This window comes from Pseudozyma flocculosa (assembly GCF_000417875.1).
Source record: "Pseudozyma flocculosa PF-1 unplaced genomic scaffold scaffold00016, whole genome shotgun sequence".
NCBI lineage: Eukaryota > Fungi > Basidiomycota > Ustilaginomycetes > Ustilaginales > Ustilaginaceae > Pseudozyma > Pseudozyma flocculosa.
The window spans coordinates 569,554-587,514 of NW_006920884.1; the positions used below are offsets into that span (position 1 = coordinate 569,554).

A 17,961-nucleotide genomic window follows, 5' to 3' on the forward strand; every position below is an offset into this window, starting at 1 on the left:
AGTGGTGGGCCGCGGCAGCGGCGGCGGCAGCGGCTGCGGCTGCCGATGGTGCGCCAGACGACGAAGACGACGACGACGACGACGAAGGGTCGGCAGCGGCGAAGCGAGAGGCAGAGGACGTGGGAGGCGAAGAGGTGGTGGTGGCCTGGACGTAGGACGAGGAGCTCGAGGGCAGCCCGGGGCTGGCGCTGCCGAGGTTGAGCGACGACATCATCTGGGAGGCGGTGCGGCTGCGGGGTTGACTGCTGTCAGTGGTGGTGTTGGTAGTGGTGGTGGTGTTGGTAGTGGTGGTGGTGGAAGTGGGTGCCGGGTCAGAGTCGGTCGAGGATTCCGCCGCGACGGGGCCGGGGTCGCGGCCGCAGTCTAGCCCGTGACCGTCTTGGGCGAGGTTGGGGTCGTCTGTGCTGTGCGGCGGCTGGAGGTTGGGGATGGGGTGAGCGGCGGCCGAGATGGAGCCTGCGAGGCCCTTTAGGTCGTTGGACGACATATTTGCGCGTGCGAGGGCGGATGCGAAGAACTGGTCAAAGAAGGCCGAGCCGCCGTCGGGCTGTTGTTGCTGCGGCGGCGGTGATGCGGCCGACGATGCGGTCGAGTGGTGCTGGTCCTGGGCCTGGTCGAGGCCGTTGCTTGTGGCAGGCGGTGGTGTGGAAGGCGACATGGGGGCCGGGGGGGGAGTGCCGCCAAGATTGCCGTGCGATCCGACCTTGAGGTCCGGCGATGGCGAAGGAGGGGGGCGGGCTCTAAGTTGAGGCGAGTCGAGGCGATGCGATGCAAGTCCAAGATCGCGGTCAGGATGAAGCAGGGCGAGGTTGAACAAGGATGCAGGCAGGGAAGGAAGCCAGCCAGCCTGGGACGACGACGACGACGACGACGGCGGCGAGCACAGGGCCGGGCTCACCAGGGTCTGGCTCCTTTGAGCGAGCGGCCCAGGCCGATTCGGTAGAGCTTTGGGCGGGCGAGGGCTATCAGGCCAGCCAGCCCCACCTACCGGCCGCCGCCCCCCGCCACGCCCTTTTTTGCCGTCAATTTCATTCTGGATTCTGACTCGCAGGCGCCTGGGCTGGCCTGGCCTGGCCCGCTCGCACCGACCTCATCCGCACGGACATGCTTGCAGGCGGGCCATCGTGTGGCTCTCTATCTGCTGCCTGCTTCCTCGCTCGCCCATGCTGCTGCTGTCTGTCCGCTCCCTCGGCACCGTCACGACCTGGCCTGGCCTGGCCTAGTCTGACCTGACCCCGACTCGACCTGCCCTCCTTGTGGGTCGGATCAGATGGGCGCTCCCCACTTGCTCGCCACCTGGCTTCCTCGAGCACAACAACGCACGCACGGTGGACCAACGACTGCTGGCCCCCGCCCCCAATTTAGAGCTGGAGCTGGAGCTGGAGCTGGAGCTGGAGCTGGAGCTGGAGCTGGAGCTGGAGCTGGAGCTGGAGCTGGAGCTGGAGCTGGAGCTGGGGCTGGGCAAAGGCGCCGGCAGGCAAGATGACCGAGGCCCCACGCCGACGAGCTGGCGAGCTGCGAGGCGGGTTTTTCTTCCAACTTTTTTTTTTTCTCCTCGCCTCCTGGGCCGGTTCTTCTGGGCTGGCTGGCTGGCTGGCTGGCCGGCTCCACCTTGGGGGCACCATACGTCTTGGGTGTGTCGTCGCTTTCCCCCCTCCTTCCCTTCTCTCTTTCCTATGGCGACTGCCCACCCACCATAGGTTCCCCTCCCTCACCGAGTGCGACCACGACAGCACACCTCTTCACCAACTCACCTCACCTCACCCTACCCACCACGCCCTCGCCCTTTTCTTCTCCTGGCCCACCATGTCGCTCGACCAGCTGCCCGACGACCACTACCGTCCCACCTACGAGGACATCCACATCTCGATTGGCCAGTCGGCGCGCAAGATCAAGGACGAGTTTGACCCGGACCTCATGGTCGCCATCGGCGGCGGCGGCTTCTACCCGGCCCGCGTCCTCCGCACCTTCCTCAAGAAGCCCAGCGCCCTCGACCCCAACAAGCTGCGCAACATCCCCATCCAGGCCATCGGCCTCAGCCTCTACGAAGAGGTCTCGGGCACCTCCGAGGGCCAGATTGGCAACGAGGTCGTCCGGACCCAGTGGCTCGACGCAAAGACCGTCAGCGGCCACAAGGGCGCCGCCAAGCTCGAGGAGGGCAAGGACGCCGGCGGCCTGCTGGGCAAGAACGTCCTCATCGTCGACGAGGTCGACGACTCGCGCACCACGCTTCAGTACGCCTACTCGGAGCTGCTCAAGGACGTCAAGCACGCCATCGCCAACCTCTCGGACGACGAGCGCGCCGCCCTGCCCCCCACCCGCTTCGCCATCTTTGTCGTGCACAACAAGGAAAAGACGGGCGGCAAGCGCGGCACCCTGCCCATCCTCGCAGCCGACCTGCCAAAGGGCGCCGACAAGATCGTCGACGGCGTCAGCGAGGGCGTGCGCTACTACACCACCCAGGACACGGGCGACGTCTGGATCTCGTACCCGTGGGAGGAGGAGGACATTGTCGAGCACAACCGCCTCGCCGCCCTCGCAAAGAAGCTCCAGGTCAACCAGGCAAAGTGAGGGCAGTGCGGCGCAGCGCAGAGCAGCGCGCCGCCTTTGGCCCCAGCTTCGGCCCCAGCCTCGGGCCCGGCCTTGCCCTCCCCGCAGCCAGCCAGCCAGCCAGCGTGCCTGCCTCGATTCCCTCCTTTTGCTCCATCCTCCTTCCTCGCCCGCCCGCCCGCCCGCCCGCCTCCCCCCCCCTTCGACCAACCCATTCTGTTTCATAGCTGTATAATGAGAGCCCCGCGTCTTAGAAGGAATCACCAAGAAGATGGAAACCGCAGACGCTGCCCTCAGTCGCCGAGCGACTGGCTCAGCTCGGTGGAGCGCGTGGAGCGCGCCGCGAAGGTCGAGCGAGGTGCACCGAGGGCTGGCCTGCAGCGGCTGGATTGGACTCTGCCCTCCTCTCGTCCGAGTGAAGAACGAGACGAGGCCCGGCGAGGGAGTGCTTCTCGCGCTTGGGCCATCACTAACGTCAGGCCTGGAAAAAGATGGAAGGCGGCCTGCGGGCCAGAGCCAAAGGACCGAGCGAGCGGAGGCCGGGGGCCTACTCTACTCTACTGCCGCTGCCTGGCAGAGCCACGAGACCCCGAGGGCAGGCTGGGCTTGCTTGGGGCTCACCGCTGACTTTGCCTGGCCTAACCTGGCCTGGCCTGGCCTGCCTTGCCTGCGCTGCGCAGGGCCCGTCCGCCCGCTTCCAAAGCCCCGCCCCGAGCAACACACCCTGCCTTGCCTCTTGAAGACCCCTGCTGGCGCGCGCGCGCGCTCTCTCTCCGTCCCCTCTGGCTGGCAGGCCAGCTCAGGCCACCGCGAGACGGCAGGGCCCTGTCCGACCCAGTCAAGCAGCGCAGGCGGGCACAGGAGAAGCCCTCGCTCGAAGCTGACCTGCCCCGCTCGCCTGCTCGCCTGCCCGCTCGCGCCACACAGACAACCCCCGGTCTACCCACTCGCCGCCCTTCATTCCTCCCTCGTCCTAGCCTGCCTCCCCTCTTCCACCTATCCCCCCCACCCATTCTCGAAGGTCCGTTGTAGCATACCACCCCGGTCCCATCCCCCCCGTTTCTCCATCTCTACGTCGCCTCAACTATCCCCCTCGTGTCGTCTCGCCACCAACGGTGCTCAAGCCTCTACCCTCTGTCCGCCTGTCCAACGTCGCAAGCTTCATCCCAACCAGCCCCTCGCACCGACCATGTCTGACCCCAACCAGAGCGTCGTCGACCCCGCCGCCAACATCAACGGCGCCGCCCTCGCAGAGGCACCCGCCAGCGAGAACCCCGGCAACACCGGCGACGAGGCCCTCAAGGTAAGTCCGGCTGCACTGGCACTCCAGGAATTGCCTTGATGGAGGGCAGCATGGCGCCAATCAGGGGCTTGCACAGACGGGCATGCCAAAAAGCTAGGCCCAGCCGGGCTCGACGGGCCGATCGCATGGCCACCTTGCCGGCGCAGAGGCTCGCACCATGTCGATCTTGGAGCTTTCGAGAATCGCAGACTAGACCAGGACCTATGCTGCTGTTGCCCGGCCTGTCTGGCCAGCTGTGTGCCCATCGATGAGCGCGGCATGTCGCTGACCGTCCCTGCTCCGTACCTCCCGCTTCCGCTCGCTCGCAGGTTTTTGCCGGCAACCTCGCTTTTGCCACCTCCGAGGATGAGCTCAAGACGATCTTTTCCGAAGCCGGCACCGTGTAAGTGCCTCTGCCCTTGCGCTCGTCCTCGATGGCTTCTGCTGCCGGGGCTGGCGGTCCTGGATGGCTTGCGAGGGAATGCCGCTGACGATGGGACCTGCCGACTGCCTCTGTTCGCGCTCTGCACCTCTTTCGCTCTCTCATCGACCTGCCCTTTGCCACAGAACACAAGCAACGATCATCACGCGCGGCACCCGCTCGCTCGGGTACGGCTTCGTCACCTACTCGTCCGAGGCCGAGGCGCAGAAGGCGGTGCAGCTGCTCGACAAGCGCGAGGTCGGCGGCCGACAGATCAGCGTCGAGAGCGCCAAGCCCCAGGCCCCGCACGTCGAGGGCGCGGCGAGGAAGAGCGCCAAGAAGAAGAGCGAGAAGAAGGCGCAGAGCAGCGGCGTGAGTAGCCAGCGCTGGCGGGCGGCCGGAGCCGCCGCAGTATCCCCTCTCAACTCTCCACCCTCCTCGTGCCCTTTGAGGGACGGCGTGAAACTGACTGATCGACCTCCTCCTGTCCTGCCCTGCCTCCTTGCTAATCAGGCCCGCGCCGCTCGACGACCTCGGGCGGACGACGGCGAAGAGGGCGGCGCCGACAACGACGAGGTCAAAAAGGAGGGCGCCGATGCCAACGGTGACGGCACCGCCAAGACGTCCAAGAGCCAGAGGAAGAAGAAGGCGTCCAAGGCCAAGGCCGAGAGGGCCGAGGGCGAGGCCAACGGCGCTTCCGGCGAGTCGCAGCCCAAGGAGCCCAAGGCCAAGCGCCAGCCCCGCGGCGCCCCGACGGGCGAGCCGAGCCAGACGCTCGTCTTTGTCGCCAACCTGGCGTTTGAGACGACCGACGACACGCTCAAGGCGGCGTTTGAGCAGGACTACAAGATCAAGTCGGCGCACGTCGTCAAGAGGAAGGGCGGCAACCGCAGCAAGGGCTTCGGCTTCGTCGACTTTGCCGACCACGCCGAGCAGCAGAGGGCCATCGAGGCGGCCCAGGGCAAGGAGATTGACGGCCGCACCATCAGCCTCAAGGTGGCCGTCCAGGACGACCGGGACAGCATCAAGCCCGAGGCCGATGGTGACGCCGCCCCCGCCGTCAAGCAGGAGGCCAGCGCGACGGCCTAAGGGCGAGTCCCGCACACGCGCGCCGATCCGCCGCGGTCGGGCTTCCGAACTGACGTGGGCCTGACCCGGAAGGAAGGGGGGGAAGTGGGACTCTCGATCGGTACGTGGCGGCACCGAGGACGGGAGATGTAGCCGTGTCGGGACGATCGAGCCGGCCTCTTGGCCTGCTCTGCCCCAACGACGGCGGCGGCGGCAGAAGCAGCAGCAAAAGCAGCTCGTCGACGAGGCGGGACTGAGCTGCTCGTTGGGCCACGTCGACCGTCGCCATGAAGCGGAAACGGAGGCCCGCACGAGGCCCGAAGTTATGCAGTCATGTTTGTCTACCGCAGCCTGCGCCGCCATCACGGCCATCCACCCACGCGATCCTCGCTTTCCGCTCTGCACCTGCCATGCCGGGATAGGGCGCGGACAGGGCGCTGCAGCGGTGGTGGTGGTGGTGGTGGTGGTGGCGGCGCTCAGTATCGCAATAAAACGAAGATGAAGGACGGGGCGTTGGTCGGTTTGTGCCGGGAATGTGCCGGGACCGGGAGCTGGGCGTGGTCGTGTGGCCGGGGAGATGAGCTAACCAGCGTCGATGGGCGTGGCTCGTGCGTGGGGCCAACCTCCACAAGCGCCTGGCAAGGGGGGCCGGATCGCGGCTTGGCGCCGACATCTGGCAGGGTTGCCTGCCAGCTTGGCCCTCGTTCGCCGTCGCCGTCGCCGTCGCCCACGCTTTCCTTCCCTTTCTCCTCTTCCCAGATTCCCCATCTTCCATCCTCCCCATCGACGCTCCAGCATCGCCGTCGAGACCACGCTCTGCCTGTGCATCGGATCCTTTTCATCCCCTGGTCACGCACCTTTGTCGCGTCCCTCCGCCGCTCGCTCTGCTTGATGCCGACGGGCAGCACCACCGCGACCGTCACCGCCGCCGCCTCTCGACTGCTTCTCCACAGCAACCTCGGCGCACGCACCCTTACCCGGGTATCCACATCCCGGCCCGCGACCCGCTACCTGGCTTCCTTGCCCTTTGCACCCCTGCCGCTGCAGATCCGCGCCATGTCGTCGACCAACAACGCCTCGGCCGCACCCGCCGCGCCACCACCCAAGCTGCCGACGTTTGCCAAGTCGCCCGTGCCGGCCAACCCGCTGGGTCCGAACACATACGTCAAGACGGCGGCGTGCCTCATCATCGGCGACGAGGTGCTCAACGGCAAGACCAAGGACTCGAACTCAAACTACTTTGCCAAGTTTTGCTTCACGCTGGGCATCGACCTGCAGCGCATCGAGGTCATCCCGGACGACACTGAGCAGATTGTCGAGGCCGCCCAGCGCCTCTCGGCGCGCCACGACCTCGTCATCACCTCGGGCGGCATCGGACCCACCCCGGACGACATCACCTACGAGTCGATCGCCAAGGCCTTTGGCGCCGGCCTCACCTACCACGACGAAACCATCCGCCGCATGGCAGAGAACCTAAAGGCGCGCAACGTCGACACCTCGACCGTCACCGAGGAGATGATCACGGCGAGGAAGCGCATGGCCCTCTTCCCGGACCGCGACGCAGAGGTCATCTACCCCACCGAGCAGCTCTGGGTGCCCGTCGTGCGCATGAAGGGAAAGCTGTGCATCCTCCCCGGCGTGCCCCGGCTCTTTGAGGTGAGCTCGCGGCGTCCCCAGGCCTGCGCGGCATCCACGCGGCGGAAAACTGACATCCCGACCCGGCCTCCGTTCTGCTCCTACCCATCGCGACCGCGCAGGCCCTGCTCGACGGTCTGGAGCAGTACATCCCCATCGACCCCAACCGCCCGCGCCCCTACCGTCTGCTCATCCACACCCGGCTGCCCGAGAGCAACATCAGCCCGTTCCTCGTCAAGCTGACGGAAAAGTGCAAGCCCGAGGGCATCAAGGTGGGCTCGTACCCCAAGTGGAACAACGGCGTCGACGTGTCCCTCATCGGCGAGGACCTCGGCCGACTCCAGGAGCTGGGCAAGGAGGTGGAGCGCGAAGTCCAGGGCACCATCCTCGAGCAAGGCAAGGTCGGCGAGACGCCTGCCGCCGCCGCCGCCGTCGCGCCCACGACGGGTAAGATGTAGCAGGTCGAGCTGGTCGGCGCGAGCGGGTCGTAGAACGATGGTGTTGGAGAGCGTCGCTGGAGATGGCGGTGCGGCGAGTGGTAGGCGGAGTATCGTCTAGAGCATGCACAGATCTCCCTCTCTCTCCTCGGGACCGGCCCATCGGACAGCCCCTTGGAAGTCAAAGAGACTCTAAGCAATCCTTCAAGGCCAGACGACCGTGCTCCTCGTCCGGTCGGCGGCGTCGTGTGAAAGCGAAAGAGGCTCAACCCGACCCAGCCTCTGGCACTCGCGCAGGCCGTGCCGCGTAGCGCGTCGAGGTCCATGCTGAGCCTGTCGAGAAGAAGGTCGGTCGGTGTCGTCGTCATCGTCATTGTCGTTGTCGTCGTGGTGATTCTTCGCGCTGGCGATAGGGAAGGAGGGGTCGAGCTCGCGCCTGGATCCTGGAGGAGAATGGTGTGCCTCTCCCGCTGCGATAGCTCGCTCAAGCGGAGGATGCCACTACGTCGGACCCGACTCGTCTTACCCTAGCTTGCCGGCCTGGTCGCTGCGTCGAGCTGCCACTTCGGCACGTCCCCGCGGCTACTTTGGGCAACCGCATCGTATCTCCCTCCGACGCATCCAAGCCCAAACCACGGCCGGCCCAACCCAACACAACCCGCTCCGATCCGATCCGATCCGATCAGGTTCGGTTCGGTCCGATGCCGATGCGCTACGGTTCGATCTTCACAGCCACGTTGCACGCCAGGAGAGAGGGTCAGCGGAGGATGCCAAATGGCTTGATCCTCATTGGTCACTCTCCTCTCTGGCGCCGTCTTGTTGGCTACACTCGATCGATGGGCACGGTGGTATGATGATGCCGCCGGCTCGTGGGCCTGCCACGCACGACTCCGGCTGCACCTTCGGCTTCATGGACTTCGCGAGATTTCCTGCCTGCCTGCCTGCCTGCCTGCCTGCCTGCCTGCCGGCCTGCCTCTCTGGCGCGCATGCAACCAATGAACCCAGCCTAAGCCTACGCCCGTTGCATCGCTGCTCGCTCGGCTTCTCCGCATCATTTGAGCCTCCATCCCGATGGTGCTGGGATGCTACAGTAACGCCCAGCTAAGCAGCGAGCAAGCAAGAGTAGTGTTGCCGCGGCGAGCCCAAACCCATTCGTACCTGGCTGCGAGCTTGCCGACGCTTGCATAGGGACAGGGAAGGTCCTCCCCTGTCTCGGGCTGGACGATCGGATCCCCCCGAACCCTAGCCTGCCGTCTGCTGGTCCAGCTTGCCCCCTCTTCACCCCCTATTTTGAGGGCCCGATACTGTAGCCGGAGCGGGGCTGAAAACGGGCTCCTGGCCGCCGGTGATCCGGTGGCGCTGTTCAGTTCGAGCAAGCAAGCAAGCTAAGGTGGCCACGCCGAGACCGAGGCACGGGAAGAGACCGGTTGATCAACGGACGCGGCAAGCTCAACCTCGACGACGGCGGAGCGGCAGAACTGCGACTGGGAGCGAGCCAGCAAGCTAAGGTGGCGAAGTGGCGCTGGGCGGATCAACCGATTCCGCACCCTCCGCCGTTTTGGCTCTGGCTCTGGCTCCGGCTCTAGCCAAGGGCCACCGATGGCCAAGTCGACTGGATGACACCCAGCCGTGACCGGTCGAGGCGATGCACGTCGAGCTTGGTTGCTTGCTTGCTTGCGCGTTCCGGCCTTTGCCTGCACAGCCTCGGTTTCGTCATGGCCTTCGACGTACGGTTTCGGTGTACAGTAGGTGCCTAGCTGCATTCTCTTGCACGTTGCGCTTGGTCCTCGAAGTCGGAAGTGACTTTCCGGTACACCCCGCCTCTGGCGTGCCTGCCGGCCTGTGGGCCGACTGCTGAGCTGGTGCCCGATGTTGTTATGCGTGGTCGAGCGAGCGTTATCCGCCGCCCGTTCCTCGCCGCGGTTGTCTCGAATCACACCCCCTTCGCTACGCCTGACGTGGCCACGTTACGTTACGCTACGGAAGATGGACGAGGCGAGGCCGTGTGAGCTAAGGCGACACATCGCCGGCAACGCAACGCATCGCAACGCATCGGCCCTGCCTTCCGGAGTCCATCGAGCGCATCGGCACGCTGGCCTCATCGGTCAGTACCGTACAGTAGCATGCCTACCGAATCGCGGCTCGACACTCGACACTCGACACTCGACACTCGACACTCGACACTCGACACTCGACACTCGACACTCGACACTCGACACTCGACACTCGACACTCGACACTCGACACTCGACACTCGACTCGACTCGACTCGCCATAAAGGAAGCGAAATGGCCTCATCGCATCGCATCATCTCCGGGCGAAAACAACATGAGGGCGAGGCACGCGTGGGGGGGCAGTGGTCAAATTGGTTTCGCCTATTGGACGGAAGAGGTCGCTCCATGTCGGCCAGCCGCGGGTTGAGCCGGCGGTACACGCGCGGGCCGTCATGGACCCCTCGAGCACGTTTTCGCAGGGTCCGAGAGGCAGACGCAGCAGCAGCAGCAGCGGCGGAGGCAGCAGCCGGTTCTCACGTACGCTGGCAGCAACGACGACGGCGACGGCGGACGCAACGCAACGCAACGCAACGCAACGCACGCTGGCCTGGCAGCTGAGATGCATCAAAAGGTGGGTCGACCGGCCCATTGGCGCTATTTTTGGCCCTCGCCCGCCGCCGCCGCCTGCCCTGGCCTGCCCTGCCTTGCTTGCTTGCCTCTCCTGCGCCCCGCACGCCCTCACATGTTCAATCTGGCTGGCTGCCACCTGTCCTTTTGTTTCAATTTGAATTTCGCAGGGCCATGGGGCTGTCTCCTCCTCTTCGACCCTCCACAACACTGCCGGGGGTCTCGTCGCCGTCAGCTCACCCATCGCACGGGCTCTGGAGATTACAACGGACGCCATCGACGCCATCGTCCTCGCGAGGGGTCGGGGAGGGGAGGCACCAGACGACATGCGGACAGCCCCTGCTCCATCGAGCTACGGTACTGTATCCGACCGTCGGCGAGCGGTCAGAGGCGGCGGCTCCAACCGTCGGCTCACGGCCGCAGATGCTGCCGTCGTTGAGACAGGCAGGCGGGCATCAGGACATCGTCGATGCGTTCGTGGCGAGGAGCGAGCGAGCGGGGAGAATAATTTGGGCTCCGACTCGGCTTTGAACCGACAAGGAGTGGGCCAGCCAACGTTGCAGGCAGGCGGTCTAGCCCGCATATCGAGCAGCCGGCTTGCCGTACCTCTCTGGCGGCGCCGTCGATGGGCGGTCTGGCCTAGGCTGGGTCGGCAGCAGCGCAGCGCAGCCTGGCCTGGCCACGCCCATCACCCGCCTCGCTCTGATCTCCGTCGATTGACGGGGCGTCTGCCGCTCTGGTCGAGGCTTACCTGAACGTGCCAGCCAGCCAGCCAGCCCGCCGGCGCCTCTCGGAAACGGTACGGATGACGGTAAAATCCTGGACGATGACTCTCGGCGATCACGACAATTGCCTGCCTACGCCTGTCCTCTGGCGATACGGTGTGCGCGTGCTTTCGATCCCGCTCTTGACGAGGCAGCCGGCGGCGGGGGGTCATGTTCCATCGCGCACTTTGGCGGCGGCGGCCAAGCTTCTGGTAGCTCATCAACGGAACAAAGGCAGGCTTCGCGCCGGCCTGCAGCTGCGAGCAAGCAAGCTAAGCACTGTCTTCCCACCGTGCGTACCTTAACCTCCTCGATCGCATCACAAACCTACGAACGCTGAGCTTGGCCTGCCCGTCGCCTCCCTGCTTTCGCTGCTTGACTAACCGTGAGCCAAAACGGCGAGGCTAGGGGGCGTGTGTGCCGCCGAGATCGGACCACATCCGAGGCAGAGGGGCGGGCAGGGTCGGTCGAGAAGCGTCGAGAAGGGGACCACCCCCTGAACGGGCAATCGCAGCACCAGCATGTCATCGACCGTCGCCGGCGGCGGCTTGCCTGCCCGTCTGCCTACCGCACCGTATTCTACGCCGCCGCGCTGGCCGTGCTTCATCAAGATAGGGCGGCAGGGGAAAGGCGGGGGGCGTCGCCCGGCGCTGCAACGGCCCGAAGCAGCGGCCACTTTTCGCCGTCGCCGACGCCGCCGCCTCCGCCTCTGTCGCTGGGCTCTGTAGACGCACACCCCGCCCGGGCTGTACGTAAGTGCCTACATACGTGCGCTTTCCCCAGTGCATTCCAGCAGAGCTGCTGCTGCCATCTGGATCAAGCAGCAGGCAGGCAGGCAAAACCGTACCGGTCGGGGCTGTGCCGCGGAGCTGCCAGAGTAGTTAGCGATAGCCAGGCTAGGCCGGCCGGTCGGCAGGCAGGCACCCCGGATGCAAGCTGGCCGACAGCAGGCAGGCAGGCAGATGATATGAAACGTGGCACCTCTCACGCTACGGGGGCGCCGTAGCCTAACTAGGCTCTGCAGGCAGGCGCCGCGCCAAAGAACAACAAACGACGACGACGGAGCGAAGCGGCATCGCCGACCGGTAGCCTGGCACGCCTGCCAGCTGCACAAAAGCGCACCCCACCTCCGATGTACGCCGCGCCATCTCTCCGCTCCCCCCCACTTCCCGTTTCCTTGCTGCTCCTCGAAACCTAGCCTCGACCCGCCCGAGCTTGCTTCTCCTCCTCCTCCAGCTCCTGCTCCTCCTCCTCGTCGCCGCCATCTGACCTTCCTCTGCCACCGTGCCCGGTAGCCTCTCTCTTGTCTCGTCGATACATAAGCAAGGCATCGACCCGTTGCGTTGCCAAGGCGCTTTATCTCCGCTAGCCCGGGATTTTCCCCACCACCACCCAACCACCCACGCACCCACGCACGCGATCCAGCAACTTGGCGCCAAGCAAAAAAAAAAAGTGCGGCTGTGCCGTACCTAACTGCTAGCACCCCCATCCAGCGGCCTCGATCTCCCCTTCGACGTACGTCGTGCGGCATCTTGGTTCCGGTCCACATCCTCACAGACGTCCAGAAACAGCCTCAGATCGACAAGGGTAGGTCATTGTCGTCGTCTTCGCCCTATTCCCCTCGTCGAGCTACTTAAACCTCGCGCCCCATCCTGGGGCCTTTGTCGCGCCGCACCAGGGCTGACCAATTAACGCAGAGGCGCTGCCTTCTCGACGTCCCATCCCCGCACCGATCAAACAGCCAGCCAGCCAGCCAGCCAGCCAGCCCCACCGTCGTTATTGAGAGGACCGCCTCGTTATTCAGCTCGCAACAATCCGCACACGATGATTGTCCCCACCGCCCGCACCGTCTTCGGCGCGTCGGCGATGCTCGCCGCCTCGGTGCTGTCGACGGCCGGCACCGTCGCGGCCCAGGCCAACTCTCCGAGCGGGCTGACCGCAGACACCGCCTGCAACTCGGTGAGTGCTCGTCAAGCAGCTTTGAACCGATGTATGCCGCCGCCGCCGCCGCCGCGAGTCTCTCAGCTCATCGTCTCGCTCGACGCGATCCGCCCCGCGACTTTTTATTTTTCATTGTGCCCCGCAGAACCTCTGCCTCAATGCCATCTACGACATGAGCGCCAACCGCATCAACTACACGATGACCACGCAGCAGGGAGGCAAGCAGATTGGCTGGTACGCCGTCGGCACCGGCAGCCGCATGGCGGGCTCGGACATGATGGTGAGTGCGCGATGCGGCGCGCGCGGATCCAACCCACGCCTTCGACTTGGTCGACGCGCCCGTCGCGATTCTTCCTTCCCGGTCGCTTATCCGTATGCCCTCCTGCATCCCCCGTTGCCTGTCGCTCCATACGAACAGATCGGATGGGTCGGTACCGATGGCAAGCCCATCATGTCGCAGAGGACCGCCTCGGGACACCGTATGCCGACCACCGCCATCACGGCCCAGGCGGCCATGCCCATCAACGCCCGCACCTTTTCCAACAGCACGGGCACCGCCTGGTCCTGGTCCTCGCCCGTCTCGTCGTCGTCGTCGCTGAGCCCGTCTGCTAAGACGAGCTTCATCTGGGCCGTCAACGGCAACAGCAACCCGGCCGACGACCCGTCGGCGGCGATCCGCGAGCACACCGACTACGGCGTCTTGAACCTCGACCTGACCAAGGCCTACACGCCGCCCGCCGATGGCAAAGCGCCGCCGGTGACGACCACGCCGGCAACAAGCAATGGCCAGACGGGCGACGCTTCGGCCTCGTCGGGCGGCGACGGAGACGAAGGCAGCTCCAAGACCTACAGGCTCATCCTCGCCCACCTGGTACGTCGTCGCCCGCCAATCCCCTCGATGACGCGTCCGATGCGTGCATCGCCTGGCGTCGCGTAACAACGCTGACCCGCTCGTGACTCCACCCCTTGTTCGTCCCGCACCCATCCCCCGTGCTCCTCCGCCTTCCCTACTGGTCGTAATCTCCCTCTCCCCCTTCCTACCTCGCCTCGCAGATCTTCATGACTCTGGCCTGGATGGTCGTCGCCCCGATCGCCGTCCTGATCGGCCGATACGGCCGCACCACGATGAAGGCGTGGTACCCCTGGCACCAGAACCTGCAGTTCGGCACCCTCGTCCTGGCCATTGTCGGCTTCGGCGTCATCGTCTACATGGTCGAGGACGGCGGCGGCGGCCACTTTGACAACCTGCACGCCAAGGTGGGCCTCTCGGTGTTTATCCTCGCCGTGCTGCAGGGCGTCCTGGGCATCACGGGCCACAAGACGCGGCGCTTCAACCCGATCCGCATCGTCCACGTCGTCGTCGGCGTCGTGACCATGGCGCTGGCCATCTGGAACGTCGGCCTTGGCTACGAGCTGTGGAGCGAGCAGCACGGCACCAAGGCGTCCAAGTACATCATCTGGGGCGTCGGCTTCGGCCTGTTCGGCGGCCTCTGGGTGCTGGGCCTGGCGCTGCTGCCCAAGCAGCTCAAGACGTGGAAGGCCGAGGAGCAGGAGAAGCGCGGCCTGCCGTACCAGCACGACCAGCCGCCGGCCCAGTACCAGGACCAGCAGCAGCACCGCCGCAACCGCGACGACATCCGCCTCCTCGAAAAGTCGCAGCCGCCGTCGCTCGAGTAGGCAGCCGATGGACCGCTCGACCTCGCGACCTCGCCGCCGCCGCCATCATCCGACTCCGATAGCATCGATCGGCCCATCGGCCGACTCCTCGCTCTTTCTCGCGGCCCTTTCTCGCGGCCGCTTTCCACGCCTTGTTGATTGATACCACCTAGTCTCGTCGTCTTTCTTCCGGCCAGGACCTTCGCCTTCACCGTCGTTGCATCCGTGTACATAGCCCCGAGGCGCAGCCCAACACGCGGGCAGGCGGCCGACCGCCGATCGCGGCCTCGATCCGATACGCGAGGGGCAGGCCTCTCGCCTCTGGTCGACGGGTGAATCGACGACGCCCTGCCCCGTCGCGCCGGCCCCCGCTCCACGACTGGAGATGGGGGTGCACCCTCCTTGAACTATCGCGCCGCATCCAGCCAAAGCCTTGACATTCATTCGCGCGGTCCGAGCGATTCGGCCAGAGGGGAGAGACAGAGAGGAAGCGCTTCGTCCGCCCGGTGGCTCGAGTTGAAAGGAGAGGAGGGGATCGTGGGGAGACGGCTGGCTATGATACAAGGGACGGGGGACGCGAGGCGGTTGGGAGAGAGCGGAGGCGGGTCCCACCTCTGCACTCCTCCTCTCCATTCGCCCTCGTGGGGAGGACCGTCCCTGGCGAGGGTTAGTTCCCCTCCAGAGGGCGAGTCCTCCTCACGAGCGAGAGTGACGCTCGCGAGGGGGTAAGCCTGCTCACGAGGGCGAGTCCTCCTCACGAGGGAGGCCGTCCTCCTCACGAGCGAGAGTCCTCTTCACGAGGTAGGGAGGGAACGAGGACCGAGACGACGGGAAAGATGCTGCTATGCGACGGACGGACGGACGAAGGTGAGATGCTGACGGGACGGGCCGAGAGGGGAACGAGGGTGCCGGTGGAAAGAGAGACATTGTTCGTGTGCCGGCCGAACAGCTGCTGCTGCGAGTGAAGACGCTGCAGATGGTGTTGCTCCTGCTGCCGCTGCCGGTGGTGACGGTCTGGTGATGCTCGTGCTGATGGTGCTGTGACGAAAGGAGCCGGGTCGATGCGTGGTCGTGTCCGCCCGTCTCCGGACATGGAGAAAACGGGCCGGTCCGCGAGCGGGTATACACTGCTATGCGCTGAGAGAAGAGGGTGACGGACGGGATGCTTGTTGATGTCGGCTCGGCGTCAATGGTCGTGGTCGCAGTCGCGCTGGGCCTAGACGCCAATCTCGAGGCTCTGGACGAGGTCGGGGAGGTGCTTGGCGCGTTCCTGCTGCCTCTGGCGGTCGGCCGCCTCGGCCGACATAAAAGTCTCGACCGTGGTGACCATGGTGATGGACGAGTAGGCGCCGCCGTCGACGTCCTTGTCGACCACGACCGTGGGCACGTCGGTCTGGTACGACGCCGACGAGTCGCGGCGGTACATGGCTGCCTTTGTCGTCGTCGTCGTGCTGGTGGAGCTCAGGCCGGCGTCGCCCGAGGCCGACAGGTAGTCGTCCTCGATCTGCTCCTCGTACTCGTCATCGTCGCCCTCGTCCTCCTCGTCGTCGTCGTCGTCGCTCTCAAAGTCGTCGTCCGACGAGGGCAGGCAGTTGGGCGCGTAGACCTTGATCAGCTGGAAGCGCTCATCGCCCGTGAGGGCGTCGACGGCCTCGTCGACCGTGGGGCCCTGCTCGTGTTCCGCGACCGTGAGGCTGGCCGACGACGGCGCGGTGGCGGTGGCGGTGGCGGTGACGGGGGCGGTGGCGGCAGCGTCGCCGAAACGGTTGAGGAAGCGGAGAGCCGCGCCGGTCAGGGCGTCGGGGCGGGTGACGCTCAGCAGGAAGGGCGCGTCCTCGATCGTGGCGTGCTCAAACGACTTGCAGTTGGGGAAGAGGGCCTTGTAGTCGCCTCCGACGGTGCGGTCGTAGAGCGGGCTGCTGTCGCCCTCGACGACAAAGAGGTGGCACCTGATGGCGTTGCGCGCCTCGTCGGGCATGCGCGAGCGCAGCCAGTAGAGGTCGAACCACCAGTCGCGCGCGGCCTTGTTGCCGTCCTTGTGCAGGATCAGCCTCTCGACCCACGTCTTGTTGAGGTACGAGCTGATGTGGTGCGGGATAGACTCGTCGCCCGCCCAGCGGTAGGTGCAGCCCTGCACCACCTCGCCCGGCATCTTGACGGCCTCGGCGGGCGTGCCCGCCAGCTCGCCGTGGTGGACCTCGTACCACGTCTCCTCGATGAGCTCCTTGATGCCCTGGAACGACTCGATCATGAACTCGCTCTCGAGCTCGAGGATGGGCGAGGTGAACATGACGCTGGTGACCAGGTCCGGGCACTTGGAGGCGATGCGCAGCGCCACCAGGCCGCTCATGCTGCAGCCGAGCAGGTGCACCTCCTTGCTCCAGGCGGGCGGCGCGTCGAGGTCGCGGCCGGGCACGGCGCGGTTGCAGAGGCGCTGGATAAAGGTGGCAATGTCGGCGGCCTTGACGTCGAGGTCGTAGCCACGCTGCGCGTCGGGGCGGATCGGGATCTGCGGCGGGCGAACAGGGGCGAAGTCGGGCAGGGGATACGATGGCGTTGGGAAGGAGGGCGATCAGGGTCCATTCTCGGCGAGCTCAGCACGCAGCCAGCAAGGCAGCCGGCCGTCCAGCGTCGGCTCACATCTTTGGTCAGTCCGTGACCGCGCGGGTCGATGGCGACCAGGTTGAAGCGGCGCGCCAGTTCCGGGTCGGCCAGCTGGTCAGCGAAGAGATGCGCGCAGCTGAAGCTCTCTGAAGGCAGGAAGAAGACGATGGGGTAGTTTGGATCGAGCTCGAGCTCCTTGTGGCACGACGCCGCGCCGCCATCGGACTGGACGAGCGAGGCGGCGCGGCTGCGGGCCTTGCTGCTGCGGCTGCCGACCGAGAGGCGCTTGCGGTGGCGCGACGCGGTGCTGCCAGTGGGGGCCGACTCAAAGTGGGCAGCGTTGGCGGCGGCGTGGACGAACGTCTGGCAGCTGGGCGTCGAGAGGAGGTAGTGGAAGGTCACCTCGCCGTCTGCAAAGCGCAGCATGGCGGGGTCCTCGGGGAGGGACAGGAACGGCATGGTGGACGAAGGGGGGGCCAAGAGACCGATGCGATGCGTGCGGTAGATCTACGTGGGTTGGGAGCGGGGAGCGGGGAGCGCGTGAGGCTCGCGGAGACGTGGGCTGAATCGAGCCGGTGTCGCGGTCGAGGTCGAGGTCGAGGTGAGGTCGAGGAGCGGTGGATAAGGGCGATCGACTGCGAAGAGACCAGAGGACGACAGGCGGTGAACCTTGCGTCGAGGCGGGGGCGTGGTCGGTCGAGAGGAGGGGACGAGGCGCAATAGATGATGTCCGGGATGAGAGCTCGCGAGCGAGAGAGGGAGGGAGGAGCGAGATGGCGGTAAGGCCTGCCCGCCGTGGGTATATGTAGGCAAGCAGCGCGAGGCAGGGCGGGGCCGCTGCCTAGGATGGCGAGGGGGATGCTGGGCGTGGAAGGAGGGGACCCTCGGGCATGTGGCCTTCCAAGCTTGGCAGCTCGGGAAGCCAACAACAGGCGGGCAGGCGGGCAGGCGGGCAGGCGGGCAGGCGGGCAGGCGGGCAGGC

At 66.0% G+C, this 17,961-nt stretch overlaps 6 protein-coding genes across 6 annotated transcripts in view; 4 read left to right on the forward strand and 2 right to left on the reverse strand.

Moving 5' to 3' along the window:
* Window positions 1–658, reverse strand: part of PFL1_04868 (uncharacterized protein) — a gene marked incomplete at both ends in the record, with an annotated part of 1,965 nt that extends 1,307 nt beyond the window's left edge. Inside the window, one exon of the mRNA XM_007882396.1 lies at window positions 152–658. Coding sequence (XP_007880587.1) covers window positions 152–658 — 507 coding nt within the window. The remainder of the gene's footprint in view (window positions 1–151) is intronic.
* A 1,148-nt stretch (window positions 659–1,806) lies between these two features.
* PFL1_04869 (uncharacterized protein) lies at window positions 1,807–2,571 on the forward strand (the record flags this gene model as incomplete). The annotated part of the gene is made up of 1 exon (XM_007882397.1): window positions 1,807–2,571. The coding sequence occupies one exon, from the start codon at window positions 1,807–1,809 to the stop codon at window positions 2,569–2,571; it is 765 nt and encodes a 254-aa protein (XP_007880588.1).
* A 1,168-nt stretch (window positions 2,572–3,739) lies between these two features.
* On the forward strand, window positions 3,740–5,342 carry PFL1_04870 (uncharacterized protein; the record flags this gene model as incomplete). Its single annotated transcript, XM_007882398.1, has 4 exons — window positions 3,740–3,853; window positions 4,162–4,235; window positions 4,400–4,625; window positions 4,767–5,342. 4 exons carry the CDS (start codon window positions 3,740–3,742, stop codon window positions 5,340–5,342), a joined length of 990 nt encoding a protein of 329 aa, XP_007880589.1.
* A 1,035-nt stretch (window positions 5,343–6,377) lies between these two features.
* On the forward strand, window positions 6,378–7,414 carry PFL1_04871 (uncharacterized protein; the record flags this gene model as incomplete). The annotated part of the gene is made up of 2 exons (XM_007882399.1): window positions 6,378–6,977; window positions 7,079–7,414. 2 exons carry the CDS (start codon window positions 6,378–6,380, stop codon window positions 7,412–7,414), a joined length of 936 nt encoding a protein of 311 aa, XP_007880590.1.
* Window positions 7,415–12,602: 5,188 nt separating this feature from the next.
* PFL1_04872 (uncharacterized protein) lies at window positions 12,603–14,396 on the forward strand (the record flags this gene model as incomplete). Its single annotated transcript, XM_007882400.1, has 4 exons — window positions 12,603–12,737; window positions 12,865–12,999; window positions 13,138–13,590; window positions 13,773–14,396. 4 exons carry the CDS (start codon window positions 12,603–12,605, stop codon window positions 14,394–14,396), a joined length of 1,347 nt encoding a protein of 448 aa, XP_007880591.1.
* A 1,195-nt stretch (window positions 14,397–15,591) lies between these two features.
* PFL1_04873 (uncharacterized protein) lies at window positions 15,592–17,438 on the reverse strand (the record flags this gene model as incomplete). Its single annotated transcript, XM_007882401.1, has 2 exons — window positions 15,592–16,884; window positions 17,016–17,438. The coding sequence occupies 2 exons, from the start codon at window positions 17,436–17,438 to the stop codon at window positions 15,592–15,594; spliced, it is 1,716 nt and encodes a 571-aa protein (XP_007880592.1).
* Between the last annotated feature and the right edge of the window lie 523 nt (window positions 17,439–17,961).